Source organism: Doryrhamphus excisus, linkage group LG6 (assembly GCF_037039965.1).
Source record: "Doryrhamphus excisus strain RoL-2023G ecotype Guam linkage group LG6, RoL_Dexc_Guam_v1.1, whole genome shotgun sequence".
Lineage (NCBI taxonomy): Eukaryota > Metazoa > Chordata > Actinopteri > Syngnathiformes > Syngnathidae > Doryrhamphus > Doryrhamphus excisus.
The window spans coordinates 10,100,789-10,116,913 of NC_136362.1; the positions used below are offsets into that span (position 1 = coordinate 10,100,789).

General features: G+C 39.9%; 1 protein-coding gene across 1 annotated transcript; it reads left to right on the top strand.

The window, feature by feature from the left end:
• Positions 1 to 2,262: 2,262 nt before the first annotated feature.
• On the top strand, positions 2,263 to 15,688 carry LOC131125410 (solute carrier family 22 member 13-like). The gene is made up of 9 exons (XM_078790978.1): positions 2,263 to 2,825; positions 2,898 to 3,001; positions 9,234 to 9,388; positions 9,465 to 9,633; positions 9,711 to 9,834; positions 9,910 to 10,010; positions 12,285 to 12,499; positions 12,591 to 12,699; positions 14,212 to 15,688. Exons 1-9 carry the CDS (start codon positions 2,454 to 2,456, stop codon positions 14,420 to 14,422), a joined length of 1,560 nt encoding a protein of 519 aa, XP_078647104.1. The 5' UTR covers positions 2,263 to 2,453; the 3' UTR covers positions 14,423 to 15,688.
• The last annotated feature ends 437 nt before the right edge of the window (positions 15,689 to 16,125 follow it).

The window sequence follows — 16,125 nt, forward strand, 5'->3', positions numbered from 1 at the left end:
ATTATGTGATGGGAACGTTAATTATGAGATTAAAAAAAAAATTGAAATGAGATACAGTGTGCATGTGGCGCCTTGGTTACATGCCACTCTGCACGTATCCTCATTCCGATTTAGCGTTGGGATATTTTTGTTCTTTAAGTAGTAAAAACGGGCATGATATTTTCAGTCGCCCGTCATGTTGCAATATGGTTGGCCATATTTTTGTGTCCTTGCTGTCCAAACATCCAACCCCCCCCCCAGCCCCCTGCACTCTTTCAGGCCACTTCTCTCACTCAGCTTTCTGCTTGGTTTGTACGACGGCGTGAAAAAGGGCTGCCTTTGACGCTCCTCTCGAGTAAGCGGCCGCGTGAAGCCGTCGTAAAAATGTACGTTACAGGTATGTTGCAACGCCGAGCACCGTTGCATACATTTTACATGTGTAACAACGCCCGCTGCATTTTGACTGTTAAAAAACAAACACGTGTACATGCCCGCATAAAAGGACTAAATGATGATGATTATGAAAAACAGGATGATTGTTGACTCAGCTTGATCGGGGTCACGCCTTTGTCATTAGCTTCCAGTTATTTTGATTGGCACCTTATTGATATGTTGCACCTGTTTTTTTCCATGCAAATCTCTGCTGGTTGGCTTTCACTTTTGGCTAGGGTTCAGTTTTGGGTTGCGTTCAGGATTTTAGTTGGTTCAGAGGTACATGAGACCATGAGAAGTTATGTGTGTGTGTGAGACATCTTTTTTTGTTGTTCCCCCGACTACCTTTCTGCTTGTCATAATCATAATAAGGAAGTTAACGTCCAAAATTAAAAAAAAAAAATCTCCTTATTCAATTGTACACATGGGTAAATCCTAATTTGTGATTTCCCAACAAATTGTATCCATTGTTGTCGCCACTTGCGGAATGATTTTTGGTCGCTTGAATAAAGTCACAGTGGAGTTAAAGGAAAGGGGTTTTAATTTTGCATGTCTATGTCATTCATTCATTTTGTACCGCTTATCCTCACAGGGGGGGGTGCTGGAGCCTATCCCAGCTGTCTTCTGAGGGTGAGAGGCGGGGTACACCCTGGACTGGTGGCCAGCCAGCTAATCACAGGGCACATATAGACAAACAACCATTCACACTCACATTCATACCTATGGACAATTTGGAGGCGCTAATTAACCTAGCATGTTTTTGGAATGTGGGAGGAAACCCACGCAGGGTGAGAACATGTAAACTCCACACAGACATTCATGAGACGGGAATCGAACCCGGGTCTCCTTGCTGCAGCCCTGAATATGTTATATTCATTCATTCATTTTCTAACGCTTAACCTCACGACAGTCGCGGGGGTGCTGGAGCCTATTCCAGCTGTCTTCTGAGGGCGAGAGGCGGTGTACACCCTGGACTGGTGGCCAGCCAATCACAGGGCACATATAGACAAACAACCATTCACACTCACATTCATACCTATGGACAATTTGGAGTTGCTAATTAACCTAGCATGTTTTTGGAATGTGGGAGGAAACCGGAGTACCCGGAGAAAACCCACACATGCACGGGGAGAACATGCAAACTCCACACAGAGATGGCCGAGGGTAGAATTGAACGCGGGGTCTCCGAGCTGTGAGACCTCCGTGCTCTCCACTCAACCGTCGTGCATTTTTTTTTTTTTTAACACATATAGATTGCAAGGTCCGGTGATGTTGCCATATAGTGAAAAATGAAAGGATGCAAGGGCCACTTTAATATTTTTTCAAGAAGAAAAACTGCCTTTCAATTTTATGATGTAGGTGAAATGCTAGTAAAATAATTTTTTGTTTATTTTTTTAAATTCTGACTTTTTACCATTTGATTATGCCTTTTTTTTCTCTTAAAGGGGACCTATTGCGCTCATTATCGGCCTGTTGTATAGATTTGTTTACTCCTATAGAGCAGCTACACACAATAACCCACACAGAAAGCTTCCTAGAACTTCCAGAAACTGCACCTATTCCAGCTGTATTTCCTTGGATTTCCAAAAACGATCTGTTTTTAATTTATTCCACCCACGCCCCGCCTTTGACCACGCCCACTCCGCTTTTATTAGTTACTTTCCCAAATGCTCTGCCCGGAGTACTGCCGAAGCTCACGTTCTAATACCGTCGGTATAGGAGTTGATAATAAATTCTATGTTTGGAGAAGTACTACAAAAGTGTTTATGAGTTACTGGCAGCTTTATTTAGCTTCTATCTCTCCTGCCGAGGGGCTCATTAGGTGCGCTACACTTCATGGCAGCCATAGGCGCTCTAGCAGTCTCTCTACGCACAGCACACGTTTGAGTCCTGATTAGGATTATTGGAATATCAGCCTGTTAGATGCAATTTTCTTATTTCAACACCAACATGTTGATCTAACATTAACTGTGCCGAGTTAGTTAAAGGTCTTCGTGATCTTTTACTTTGCGGACTACTACGTCGTCTTCACGCATTGAAACATGAGTTTTGACAAGATCTTACACACCATTGGGGAATTTGGAATTTTCCAGAAGCTTATTCTTTTTGCGTTGACTTTTCCACATGCCGTTTTGATCAGTTCTATGTGTACTTTCCTTCTCATTGAAGCTGACCCCAAGCGACATTGCAACACAGACTGGATTCTAAAGTCTGCTCCAAACCTGACTTTAGACGAGCAGTTGAACCTGACTGTTCCTCTGAAGCGGGACGGTTCTTTCAGCAGGTGCCGCATGTTTGTACCAGTGGATTGGGACATCCAAACCATCCGGGAGAACGGACTCAATGAGACCACGGTGTGTCAGAACGGATGGGTGTACTTTGATAAAACGTACGAGTCCACCATTGTCACCGATGTAAGTGATTGTGAGTTAAATTGTCACTTTACGTCGCCATGCGTGCTTATTTCGTGTTGTGTCGCTTTGCAGTTTAATCTCGTCTGTGACCAGTCCAACATGCCGACGGTTGTGAAGACGATTTTCTTGGCTGGTATAGTCGCTGGTTCGATCATCTTTGGGCCTCTTATGGAATCGTAAGTAACTTCGTATAGGATATTAAAGCTGCAAGCAGCGTTGAATGGCCCCCCTAAAGAGGGCATTCAATTTCCTGTTTTTCTATTTTCTTTCTCAAAAGAAAAAAATAATTCTAAAGCCAAAAAAAATGTCACAATTTTACAAGAATAAATGTTTTTTAAAAAGTAATTTTAGTAATACGGAGTTGAAATATTAAAGTGTAATAAATAAAAAAAAATCAAAAGACGAATTTTCCAATAATTAATAATAATAATAACAATAATAATAATAATACATTTTATTTGTATAGCGCTTTTCAAAATACTCAGACACTTTACAGAAGAATGAAGTTGAATAAATCAAGTAAACAGAATAGAAGACACACCAAAATACAACATTCATTGGTTAATACACAGTTAAAACATGAGTAAAAGCGAGGGCGGGGCAAAGCAATTAATTACCCTTAGAATTATTGATTGTTTTGTTAAAATTGGCCACCATTTCATCAAAACAGTATGATATAGATTTGCATATATTAACAGCTCCAAATGAATCAAGATTAAAGATACCATTCTAGTCTAAAAAAACACTTTCAAAGCAGATTACTGCAGTTTCAGCTAATCAACATGCGTTATTTTATTTAATTTTTTAAATTAACTATGTCAGCAAATTTTAGTACTTGTGTTTGAATTTTGCTTTGTTCAATATTAAAATATTTTGTACTAATATTGACAAAGTAGTTTAACTTGTTGAACATTCATATTATCATTATAGGTGTTTCCTACCATGAAATAATGAGGGTAGTTTCAGTCTTCTTGTTACCTTTCCTTATAATACTGTTTAAAATGGCTTGTCTAATAGTTGACTGTAATATTCCTTTTTACACAGTCTTAAGATTGTGGTCAACTTATTTTTTTAAGTCTTATGTATAATGTTCTTTCTGCTTCTTTAGTCTGTTGAATAATGGGTTTTTCTGTATAATGTGTTATTCTTCTTACAAGCATTGTTAAGTCCTTTTGTCATCCATGGCTGATTGTTTTTTATTTTGCTTCTCATTACATTACTCTCCAGGGTACAGTTCTTATGGTACAGGTCTTGACTCTTGTCCTCTGAACGTAGTCTTTGTAGTCTCCATCGGTCTTTTCTTATAATGATGGTTATAAATAGTGAACACTGGTAGATGATCACTGATGTCATTAATTAGCAGGCCACTAGTGGGATTGTTATCATAATCATTGGTTAATATGTTGTCCATTGAGGTGGCACAGTGGTATGTTTTGGTAATCAAACTCTTCATTGTGTCTATAAAGTCATCAGTTTTGGACGCGATCCAAATCGGTTGAGAAATGAGAGACTTATGGAACTTTGAAAAACTCCCCATTCATTGTCAATGGGGGAAAATGTCCCGGAAAATGCGGATTTGTGCAAAAAATCTGGGCATTTTCAGATTTTTTTTTTAGGTGGCACCACTTTCTCAAATGAGCCGGACGTTTTCATATCAATAGTTAAAGTTGGTTGAAAACTGCGGAATTAGTTAGCTGTCAAAAAAGGGTGGAAAAATAATAATGATAATAATAAATATATGACCAGGGCGGCACAGCGGGTCGAGTGGTTAGCGCGCAGACCTCACAGCTAGGAGACCAGGGTTCAGTTCCACCCTCGGCCATCTCTGTGTGGAGTTTGCATGTTCTCCTCGTGCATGCGCGGGTTTTCTCCGGGTACTCCGGTTTCCTCCCACATTCCAAAAACATGCTAGGTTATTTGTCCATCGGTATGAATGTGAGTGTGAATGGTTGTTTGTCTATATGTGGTCTGTTTTAAAAAAAAACCCTCAAGCTCTTCATTGTATCTATAAAGTCATAATTTACCTTGTTCCCTATAAGCATCCTGTTTTGGACGCGATCCAAATCGGTTGAGAAATGAGAGACTTATGGAACTTTGAAAAACTCCCCATTCATTGTCAATGGGGGAAAATGTCCCGGAAAATGCGGAATTGTGCAAAAATCTGAGCATTTTTTTTATTTTTTTTTATAGGTGGCTCCACTTTCTCAAATGAGCCGGACGTTTTCATATCAATGGTTAAAGTCGGTTGAAAACTGCGGAATTAGTTAGCTGTCAAAAAAGGGTGGAAAAATAATAATGATAATAATAAATATATGACCAGGGCGGCACAGCGGGTCGAGTGGTTAGCGCGCAGACCTCACAGCTAGGAGACCAGGGTTCAGTTCCACCCTCGGCCATCTCTGTGTGGAGTTTGCATGTTCTCCTCGTGCATGCGCGGGTTTTCTCCGGGTACTCCGGTTTCTTCCCACATTCCAAAAACATGCTAGGTTATTTGTCCATCGGTATGAATGTGAGTGTGAATGGTTGTTTGTCTATATGTGGTCTGTTTTAAAAAAAAACCCTCAAGCTCTTCATTGTATCTATAAAGTCATAATTTACCTTGTTCCCTATAAGCATCCTGTTTTGGACGCGATCCAAATCGGTTGAGAAATGAGAGACTTATGGAACTTTGAAAAACTCCCCATTCATTGTCAATGGGGGAAAATGTCCCGGCGGTCGAGTGGTTAGCGCGCAGACCTCACAGACCTCCTTCTCTATGTGGAGTTTGCATGTTCTCCTCGTGCTTGCATGGGTTTCCTCCCACATTCCAAAAACATGCTAGGTTAATTAGCGACTCCAAATTGTCCATAGGTATGAATGTGAGTGTGAATGGTTGTTTGTCTATATGTGCCCTGTGATTGGCTGGCCACCAGTCCAGGGTGTACCCCGCCTCTCGCCCGAAGACAACTGGGATAGGCTCCAGCATGCCTGCTACCCTCGTGAAAATAAGCGGTATAGAAAATGGATGAATGTACAACACAAGTTCATTCATTCATTTTCTACCGCTTAGAGATGGCCGAGGGTCGAATTGAACTCGGGTCTTCTAGCTGTGAGGCCTGTGTGCTAACCCCATTTTCCACCGTGCAGCCCACAACTTGAGTTTTCAATGAAAAGTTTTGCTAAACCTTACTCCCGTTTTTCATTCATTGTTTCATTTTTTACCGCTTATCCTCAGGTAAGAGGCGGGGTACACCCTGGACTGGTGGCCAGCCAATCACAAGGGAGTATAGAACGGGAAGTAAGGTTTAGCAAAGGTTTAGCAAAGGTTTAGCAAAAATTTTCATTTAAAATGAAAGTTGTGGGCTACACGGTGACAAAAGTGGTTTCGGGCGCAGGCCTCACAGCTAGGAGACCCGAGTTCAATTCCACCCTCGGCCATCTCTGTGTTGAGGGTTTTCTCCGGTTGTACTCCGGTTTCCTCCCACATTCCAAAAACATGCTAGGTTAATTAGCGACTCCAAATTGTCCATAGGTATGAATGTGAGTGTGAATGGTTGTTTGTCTATATGTGCCCTGTGATTGGCTGGCCACCAGTCCAGGGTGTACCCTGCCTCTCGCCCGAAGGCAGCTGGGATAGGCTCCAGCACCCCTTGTGAGGATAAGCGTTAGAAAATGAATGAATGAATGCTTACCAGCAAGAGTAAGGAAGTTGGTGGGAGAACATAGAGTTGGAGATATGTCCAATATATGTTCTTGGTATTGTACTGATGTGTTCAGGTCACGATGAGGTTAGACAGGAGCGTCAGACTCTGTGTCTCCCAAAACGCCCGGAGGTGTTACATTCATGTTTGACCGCGTTTGTGGCTCACCGCCATTGTCAACACGCTGCTGTTTATGCTAGTTTATGTGTGACTGTGGTTGATAATTCTCATTCTTTCTTCCATTTGCACTTGTGAACTTATCAAACGATATCAAACCACATGAATAAACAAATGTACCACTTAAAAGAAGTATTTACGACTATAAAATCAATGAAATAGTCACATGACACAATCGAGTGTCACTCACTGACATTGTAGTTTGCCCACTAACAACTTTAAATCAAATCAACTTTATTTGTAGAACACTTTTCCTGCAAAGACATGCAACACAAAGTGCTTTACAGAATTAAAAACAATTACCACAATTAAAAGGAAAAACAATTACTACAATTACGGGCGGACCCCCACATCAAAGGGAGGAACCCCCAGCCGGCCGGGTCGAAGGGACCCAAGGACGGCACCCCCTCAGCAAACCCGACACAGCCCCCAGTGTGGAGGACCCTCACCTGAGGAAATACTGGAGTTAAAAGCTAAAGACTAAGAGCATAAAATACGACTAAAAAGATAAAAACGTAAGAAAAGTAAAAAAATATTAGTTAAAAGCCTGATTAAAAAGGTGTGTCTTTAATCTTTTTTTTTTAAAATATCAACAGTCTCGCATTACATCCTAATGTAACTACTCTACTATTCTACTCCACTCACACTATTTTATCACATCACTCAAATCTTAGCTATAATCACAGTAAAACCGATGGAAGCTAGCTTGTTAGGTCCGATGCCTTCAACTCCAAATGTCATTCATTCATTCATTTTCTACCGCTTTTTCCTCACAAGGGTCGCGGGGGTGCTGGAGCTGCAGTTACACATAATAACCTGCACAGAAAGCTTTCTATAGCTTCTAGAGCAGGGGTGGGCAAACTTTTTGACTCGCGGGCCGCATTGATATGACAAAATTTACGGGGGAGGGGGGGGGGGCAGACTATATATTTTACACGTAACAGTCCACCTGGTATTATTGTATCTGTAAAATTGTCATGCAATCTGCTATTATTATTTATTATTTTATATTCATATTTAAATATTTTGAAAATAATAAAATATTATAATAATTACAATAAAATGTAAATAATAATTATTATATTATTATTATGTAAAATATGTAAAATTCCCTTTTTTCAGGAGCACTTTGTAAACAACAGACCATGTCAAAAAACGAAATTGATAAAACCATCAAAAGGTTGGCTCAGGCCATGATGCCAGGTTGCATGTTGAGTTTAAATGAAATACTTTGGAAAGATTGAGCGGGCCGTATTCAAACACTTGGCGGGCCGGATGTGGCCCCCGGGCCATAATTTGCCCACCCCTGTTCTAGAGTCTGAACCTATTCCAGCAGTAGTTCTTTGGATTTCCAAAACGGTCTCATTCATTCATTCATTCATTTTCTACCGCTTTTCCTCACGAGAGTCGCAGGGGGTGCTGGAGCCTATCCCAGCTGTCTTCGGGCGAGAGGCGGGGTACACCCTGGACTGGTGGCCAGCCAATCACAGTGCACATATAGACAAACAACCATTCACACTCACATTCATACCTATGGACAATTTGGAGTCGCTAATTAACCTAGCATGTTTTTGGAATGTGGGAGGACACCGGAGTACCCGGAGAAAACCCACGCATGCACGGGGAGAACATGCAAACTCCACACAGAGATGGCCGAGGGTGGAATTGAACTCGGGTCTCCTAGTTGTGAGGTCTAGGTGGCAAATGTGTAAATGTGCAAATATACAAGTGTACAGTGACAGTTATGATGTCATCACTACCAACAGCACTAAATTCATCACATAGCAACTTAACACCCAAAAGGTGTACCTGATACAAACCTGATACCAGACTAGTGGCTAGCCAATCACAGGGCACATATAGACAAACAACCATTCACACTCACATTCATACCTATGGACAATTTGGAGTCGCTAATTAACCTAGCATGTTTTTGGAATGTGGGAGGAAACCGGAGTACCCGGAGAAAACCCACGCATGCACGGAGAGAACATGCAAACTCCACACAGAGATGGCCGAGGGTGGAATTGAACCCTGGTCTCCTAGCTGTGAGGTCTGCGCGCTAATCACTCGACCACCGTGCCGCCCATTATTCATTTTGTATGTTAAAACATATTGGTAACACTTTACAATAAGGCACACAACATTACAGTACTTTAGTTCTTGAGCAACTACTCATTAGTTCTGCAATGGTTTCTCAGTAACTACTCTAAACGTATGTGCATTTGTCATTAGTTCCTCATCAGATGATTAATTCCTTAATAATTACTTGAAATGTACTGTATGTTCCTTAGTTACCTCGTCATTAGTAACTACTGTAAACTGATGGGCCTTAGTCATTAGGTCTTCATTACATCACTCAAATCTTAGCTATAATCACTGTAAAAATCACTGCTCGTTATGTCTGGTGCCTTCAACCCCAAATGTCATTTTTGCGAATTTTACCATAATTATGCATAATATAATTACAAACAATACGTAACATCTAAGAAACGTTGACGATTAAAATGTGATTAATCGTGCAGCCCTTTCATTTGAGTGTCACTTTTAGATTCGGTCGTCTGAGAACCACACAGGTATCCGCAGTCCTTCTCATCATATGCAGCTTTGTGTCCGGTGCGTCGCCGAATCTCTCCACCTACATCGTGACACAGTTCCTTCTGGGAGCGACCGTAGCGGGTTTCCGAACAAACTCCACTCTATTAGGTTTGTCTTTGAACAAATGCGGGGTTGTCCTGTTCTTAAAATACATGACACTAATTTTATCTTGCTGTCTTTTTAGCCACAGAGTGGTTGCAGGTCACCAAAAGGTCTTTTGCTTCCTGTTTTTGCCAAATGTTTGTTGCACTGGGACAATGTGGGATGGCTGCACTGGTCTATGTTCTTCCTACCTGGAGACTAACGCAATATGTCTTGGGAGCAGCTTATTGTCTCATCACTCTCTACATGTGGTAACGAAAAAAAAATAAATAAATCACTGCATTTCCTCTTTGTCGATCAACTTTAACTTTTTCTTTTTAAATTAAAGGTGGATCCCTGAATCTGCAAGGTGGTTGGTGAGTCAAGGTCGAATTGAGGAAGCAAAGAGACTGATCAAAAAAGTTGCGGCAATAAATAAACTGGAAATCTCTGAGAATATGCTGGACTGCATGGTAAGCTTTGATAACACAACAAAATGGTCTTTATACCAGAGATAAATACGTTGTTTTTCTGTCTGAATTATATAGTTAAAGGATCATGAAAAAAAGGAAATTGAAAAAGGAGCAATGAAAATAGTTTTTACCACACCAGTGCTGCTGAAACATTTGTTGATCATCTCGTTTGTCTGGTAAGTAAAGTATATTTATATACTATTATATATCACATTCATGCATTTTTTTGGTTTTGTTTTATATTGAAGTCCGGGGTAATTCCTAAGCTAGCTGTAAGACTCGGTCTGTCTTGAGGCCTGCTCTAAGTTTTACAAGCCCAAAACACCTTGGGTGGCTGGAAGAGAACTGTACCAGACAAGTATATATAGTTTATTGATTAAGGAATAAAAGCCAAACCTACATGGTCCTGTGTGGAAAAAGTGATTCCCCCCTCTGTTGCCCGCAACCAGAAAGAAAGTAATTCCGATCTATCAGTCTGGAAAATGTTATAAAGCCATTTCTAAAGCTTTGGGACACCAGGAAACCCCAGTGAGAACATGGAAAAGTGGTAAACCTTCCCAGGAGTGCCAAAATCACCCCAAAAGTGCAGCAACGACTCGGGAAGTCACAAGTCACAAAAGACCCCACAACATCCAAAGAACAGCCCTCGCTTGCCCCTGTTAAGATCAGCGTTCATAACTCCCCCATAAGAAAGACACTGGGCAAAAAAAGGGCCTGCTTGGCAGAGTTCAAAGACCAAAACCAGTACTAAACACGTCTTGATGATCCCCAAGACCTTTGGCAAAAAGTTTTCCCCATTATATGTGTCGTAAAAGAAATGCCACATTTCAGAAAAAGAACATCAAAGCAACAGTAAAATATGGTGGAGGTAGTGTGATGGTCTGGGCCTATTTTGCTGCTTCAGGATCTGGAAGACTGGAACCAAAAAAATCCTGAAAGAGAATGTCCGGTCATCTGTTGGTGACCTCACTTGGGCCCTGTTAAGGTCAGTGTTCAAAGACACTGGGCAAAAAAGGGCCTGCTTGGCAGAGTTCAAAGACCAAAACCACTACTAAACTTGTCTCAGTTTTGCCAGAAAACATCTTGATGATCCCCAAGACCTTTGGGAAAATACTCTGTGGTCTGACCAAGACAAAAGTTTTCCCCATTTTATCTGGCGTAAAAGGAACGCCACATTTCAGAAAAAGAACATCATAGCAACAGTAAAACATGGTGGCGGTAGTGTGATGGTCTGGGCCTGTTTTGCTGTTTCAGCATCTAGAGCTTTGGGACACCAGGAAACCACAGTGAGAACATGGAAAAGTAGTAAACCTTCCCAGGAGTGGCCAGCCAACCAAAATCACCCCAAAAGTGTAGCAACGACTCATGCAGGAAGTCACAAAAGGACCCCACAACATCCAAAGAACTACAGCCCTCACTTGCCCATGTTAAGATCAGTGTTCAAAGACACTGGGGAAAAAAGGGGTCTGCTTGGCAGAGTTCAAAGACCAAAACCAGTACTAAACATCTTGATGATCTCCAAGACCTTTGGGAAAATACTCTGTGGTCTGACCAAGACAAAAGTTTTGTATCTTGCGTAAAAGGAACGCCACATTTCAGGAAAAAGAACATCATAGCAACAGTAAAATATGGTGGAGGTAGTGTGATGTTTTGCTGCTTCAGGATCTGGAAGACTGGAACCAAAAAAAAAAATACTCAAATAGAATGTCCAGCCATCTTTTGGTGACCTCTCTGATCTTTGGAGATGATTGGGTCCTGCTGGCTTCATTGGGCCATGATATTCAGATCTCACTGGATCCATTTGCAGTTGAGTGTTAAGTGGTCCGTGATGCGAATCGGCACCTCCAAGTCCGAATCCATGGTTCCTGCTCAGTTTCGGTCATGGTAAAAAAGGTTGAAAGGTCTCAATTCTCAACCAATCGATCTGTGTTCCTACCATCACCTATTGTCATGATCTTCAGGTAGTGACTGAAAGTAGGACACCATCCTGATGTTCAGGGTATATCTAACCCATAGGAGGACTCGGTGAAGACCCAAACTCCATTGGGCAAAATTCGTTGGACAAAGGAGCTGGTTAGGGTCAAGCCATCTGGACTTAGGCTCCTGCCCTCATGACAAGCAGGAACGAAGATAAGATGGACTTTTATTCCCTGCCTCCTCACCTCCACCCCGGTCCCTAAAAACCTCCACTGGCTTCCAGTCCCCCAAAGTATCCATTTCAAAGTCCTTCTCATCACCTACAAAGTTCTCACAACCTGAAACCTCCATACCTCACAGACCTCCTTCATCCACACAATCCCCCTAGTCCACTTCGCTTCTCAGACTCAAACCTCAAACCTGGGGGAGACAGAGCTGTGCCCCACCCGATTTTAGCTCTGAATGAATGTTTGGATATTGTATTTTAAGTTATTATTATTATTATTTTTCATTCATTTGTTTTTCCCTTGTAGGTTTTCAGTGGATATAGGGTACTTCTGTCTCATTTTCAACGTGGGTGGGTACGGCATGAACATATTCCTGAATCAATTCCTGTTTGGTGTCTCGGAAATTCCCGCACACCTCCTCTGCATCTGGGTTTTGGAATTTATGGGGAGAAAATTGTCCCTGGTTTTAACCCTTTTAGCAGGTGGGGTTTTTTGCCTCATAACACTGGCTTTCTCACAAGGTGACATCCTCTTTTTTTGAACTCATTTTTTTTTTTGCTTTGTGTTGTTAATTGACTCTTAATTAATTTTTACAATGTACTCTCATTCCAGACAATGCTGTGGTTGTTACAGCTCTTGTAACCACAGGGAAGTTCTTCTTGACCTGGGCTAGTTCCGTGTGTATGGTCTACTCTCAGGAACTGTTCCCCACCACAGTCAGGTCAGCAATTAGAGCATCTCATTTGACTTTGGGACAGGGGCATGGTGTCCCTGTTATCATAATTAATCATTCATTCAAGGGGTTACACTATACGTCATAGTTTTTAATTCTTCATTTAACCAAGACAAGGAAAAAAACTTGTAATGGTAATGGTTTTATTTCATTTGAACATGCATCAGATTACAATTGAATGCATCCCATAATCAGTTCACAGTTCCACATGTCCAAAAGGAGTAGGAAGAAGCAAAGCTTATTAAATCCTACCCCTCCATCTGGTACTTTTACAATCAGTAACTGTTACATTTGTTCACTTCCTGCTTTCCATAATACAGTTTAAGGTTTTTGTTTGTTTGTTTTTTTTAAAATAATGCACGGAGGAGGAATAAATAGATGAAAATGGCCGAGTACAATAACACATGAAGCATTCACACAATTATACATTTTTTATACATTTGTTCACTTCCTGCTTTCCTAATATAGTTTAAGTATTTTATTTACTTTACTTTACTTTACTTTACTTTACTTTACTTTACTTTACTTTACTTTACTTTACTTTACTTTACTTTACTTTACTTTACTTTACTTTACTTTACTTTACTTTACTTTATCAGTTCACAGTTTCACATGTCCAAAAGGAGTAGGAAGAAGCAACGTTTATTAAATCATACCCCTCCATCTGGTACTTTTACAATCAGTAACTGTTACGTTTGTTCACTTCCTGCTTTCCTAATATAGTTCAAGTATTTTCAATTACTTTACTTTACTTTACTTTACTTTACTTTACTTTACTTTACTTTACTTTACTTTACTTTACTTTACTTTACTTTACTTTACTTTACTTTACTTTACTTTACTTTACTTTACTTTACTTTACTTTACTTTACTTTACTTTACTTTAAGCTTATTAAATCCTACCCCTCCATCTGGTACTTTTACAATCAGTAACTGTTACATTTGTTCACTTCCTGCTTTCCTTATATAGTTTCAGTTAAAAAAAAAATTTTATTTAATTTTATTTAATTTAAATTTTTAAGTAGGAGGTGATATGAGCATCCAATGACATAATGGGTACCATAGTAAGTGTCCATATAGTGATATGTATAGCACATCATGACTGGTTCAAGACTCTTCATCCTTGTATTTAGCAAACATCAACTGCTTGTATTGTTTCTTGAATTGGCTCATCGTTGTGCATTGTTTGAGGGTCTTACTCAATCCATTCCATAGTTTGATTCCACATACTGAAATGCTATGGCTATGGCTTATCCTTACTGACCTTTTTTTGCAGTACATTTAGCGAGTGAAGATTGCTTTTATAGTTATTAGCCCATATTTCCACACAATAAGTAAGATATGGTAGAACCAGAGAGCAATAAAGAGTGATTTTCTGATTGAGAACAAATTTTGCTTTGTTCAATACTGAAATATTTCTGGCCACCTTATGTTGTATATTTGTAATATGAGGTTTCCAGCTCATATTTTCATCTATTTTCATCTTACATTTCACCTCAGGCAAACAGCTGTCGGTTTGGTGTCTCTTGCTATGAGAGCAGGCGCTCTGCTCGCTCCGCCAATAAACTTGTTGGCCGTTCATCACTGGTCCATACCCATCGTTGTCTTCAGCACCCTTGCGGTGATTAGCGGCGTTTTGGTTTTCTTCCTTCCTGAAACCAGAAGCAAAGAACTGCCTGATTCTACCAGTGAGGTCAATGGCAACAGGTAATATAACTGTAATTCTACTTCCTGTTTAGCAACCACAATTCCCAGACTATTTTATATTCAATTTGGAATTTTGAACACCACAAAGGATTGTTGAAGAGACTGTGACGTTATGTCTTTACAGAAACATGATCAACACCAAAAACAGGAAGTAACTCCAGACAGCCTGAACTCAATGGCAGAAAATTCACCAAACCTGGTCTCGGTCTTGGAATTACAATCCCTCGTTTATTACGTTTCATTGGTGCCACACCTGACCGGGATAAGTGAATTAACGCCATTTAGGATTTTTGTAATTAGACCATAGAAGACTTGTTTAAGACCATCTAAATGTGTATTTTAGCATAGCATAAAACACCTCTAAAATCAGATACTCTTATTCCCCAATATAGTCGACTTAATAATATAAATATAAACATTAATAAGATGTATTAAACATACAGTCAATAAGAACTTACAGTACATAGACTCGTATTTTGAATATTTAGAATACTACTGCAGTAGCTAGCTGCTAGCTAGCTGTTAAAATGCTTAATTTGGGCCAAGAAAACATACAATTTGTTTACAGATATGTATGTTTTGACTAATAATAGGTAGTATTCTACCACAAAACTGTACAGGATAGATTCATATTGTATAAGTACAAGTTTTAACATGTTAACATAAATAGCATAATATTATAAAATACAGTGGAACCTTGATTAGCGTCAATTTCTTCCGCTTCCGGTTGCCATTTTGTAGCTTAGCAAGCTAGCTTTCTGTATTGTGCCCTAATCGGAAACAAAGCTACATTTGCGTACATTTGCAACGTTGACTGAAAAACATGCTAACCGAGGTTCCACCGTAAATGGTAAATGTCATCATTTAGTAGTATAATAATGTCATGTTTGTTGTTCTGCTTTTGTTTTACACACCTGAGTTCCCGGTTCTGAGTGGAGCCACAATACACACCCTGAGCCACTTAAGTTAATCCCCACAGCTGATGCTAGGCTCACATACCAGCTGCCAAGTCCACGGCTTGGACTTCCTTTTTGGATGTCGTGGTAACACTTTACAACAAGGTACACAAAATTACAGTAGTTAATGAGGAACGAACCTACCTGACCCTAACCACTACTCATTAGTTCCTCATTAGTACTTCAGCAGTTCCTCGGTAACTACTCTAAATGCCTTAGTCATTAGTTCCTCATAGGTCCTCAATAGCTACTCCAAATGTATATGTTTTAGTTCATCAGGAACTACTATACTCATTAGTTCCTCCTTACTTCCTCATTAACATCTCAATAACCACTCTAAATATATGCGCCCTAGTCATAAGTTCGTTAGTTCTTCATTATTTTCTCAGCAAATACTCTAAATTTATATGTGCTTAGTCCTTAGTTAATTATTAGTTCCTCAATAACTACTCTAAAAATATATTACCTTAGTCATTAGTTCCGCAATAACTACTCTAAATATATGTGCCTTAATCATTAGTTCATCAATAACTAGTATACATTTATGTGTCTTAGTCATTAGTTCATTAGTTCTTCATTAGTTCCTCAGGAACTACTCTAAATGCATGTGCCTTAGTCAATAGTTTGTTATTAGTTCCTCAATAACTACTCTAAAAATATGTGCCTTAATCATTAGTTCCTCAATAGCTACTCTACATTTATGTGCCTTAGTCATTAGTTCATTAGTTCTTCATTAGTTCCTTAGTAACTA

Bases quoted from the DNA above. Each gene is read 5' to 3' on its own strand.
- LOC131125410 (XM_078790978.1), top strand. From the start codon at position 2,454: ATGAGTTTTGACAAGATCTTACACACCATTGGGGAATTTGGAATTTTC. The intron at 9,634-9,710 runs GTAACGAAAAAA...TTTAAATTAAAG, and splicing joins CTCATCACTCTCTACATGTG to GTGGATCCCTGAATCTGCAA. The intron at 12,500-12,590 runs GTGACATCCTCT...CTCTCATTCCAG, and splicing joins AACACTGGCTTTCTCACAAG to ACAATGCTGTGGTTGTTACA.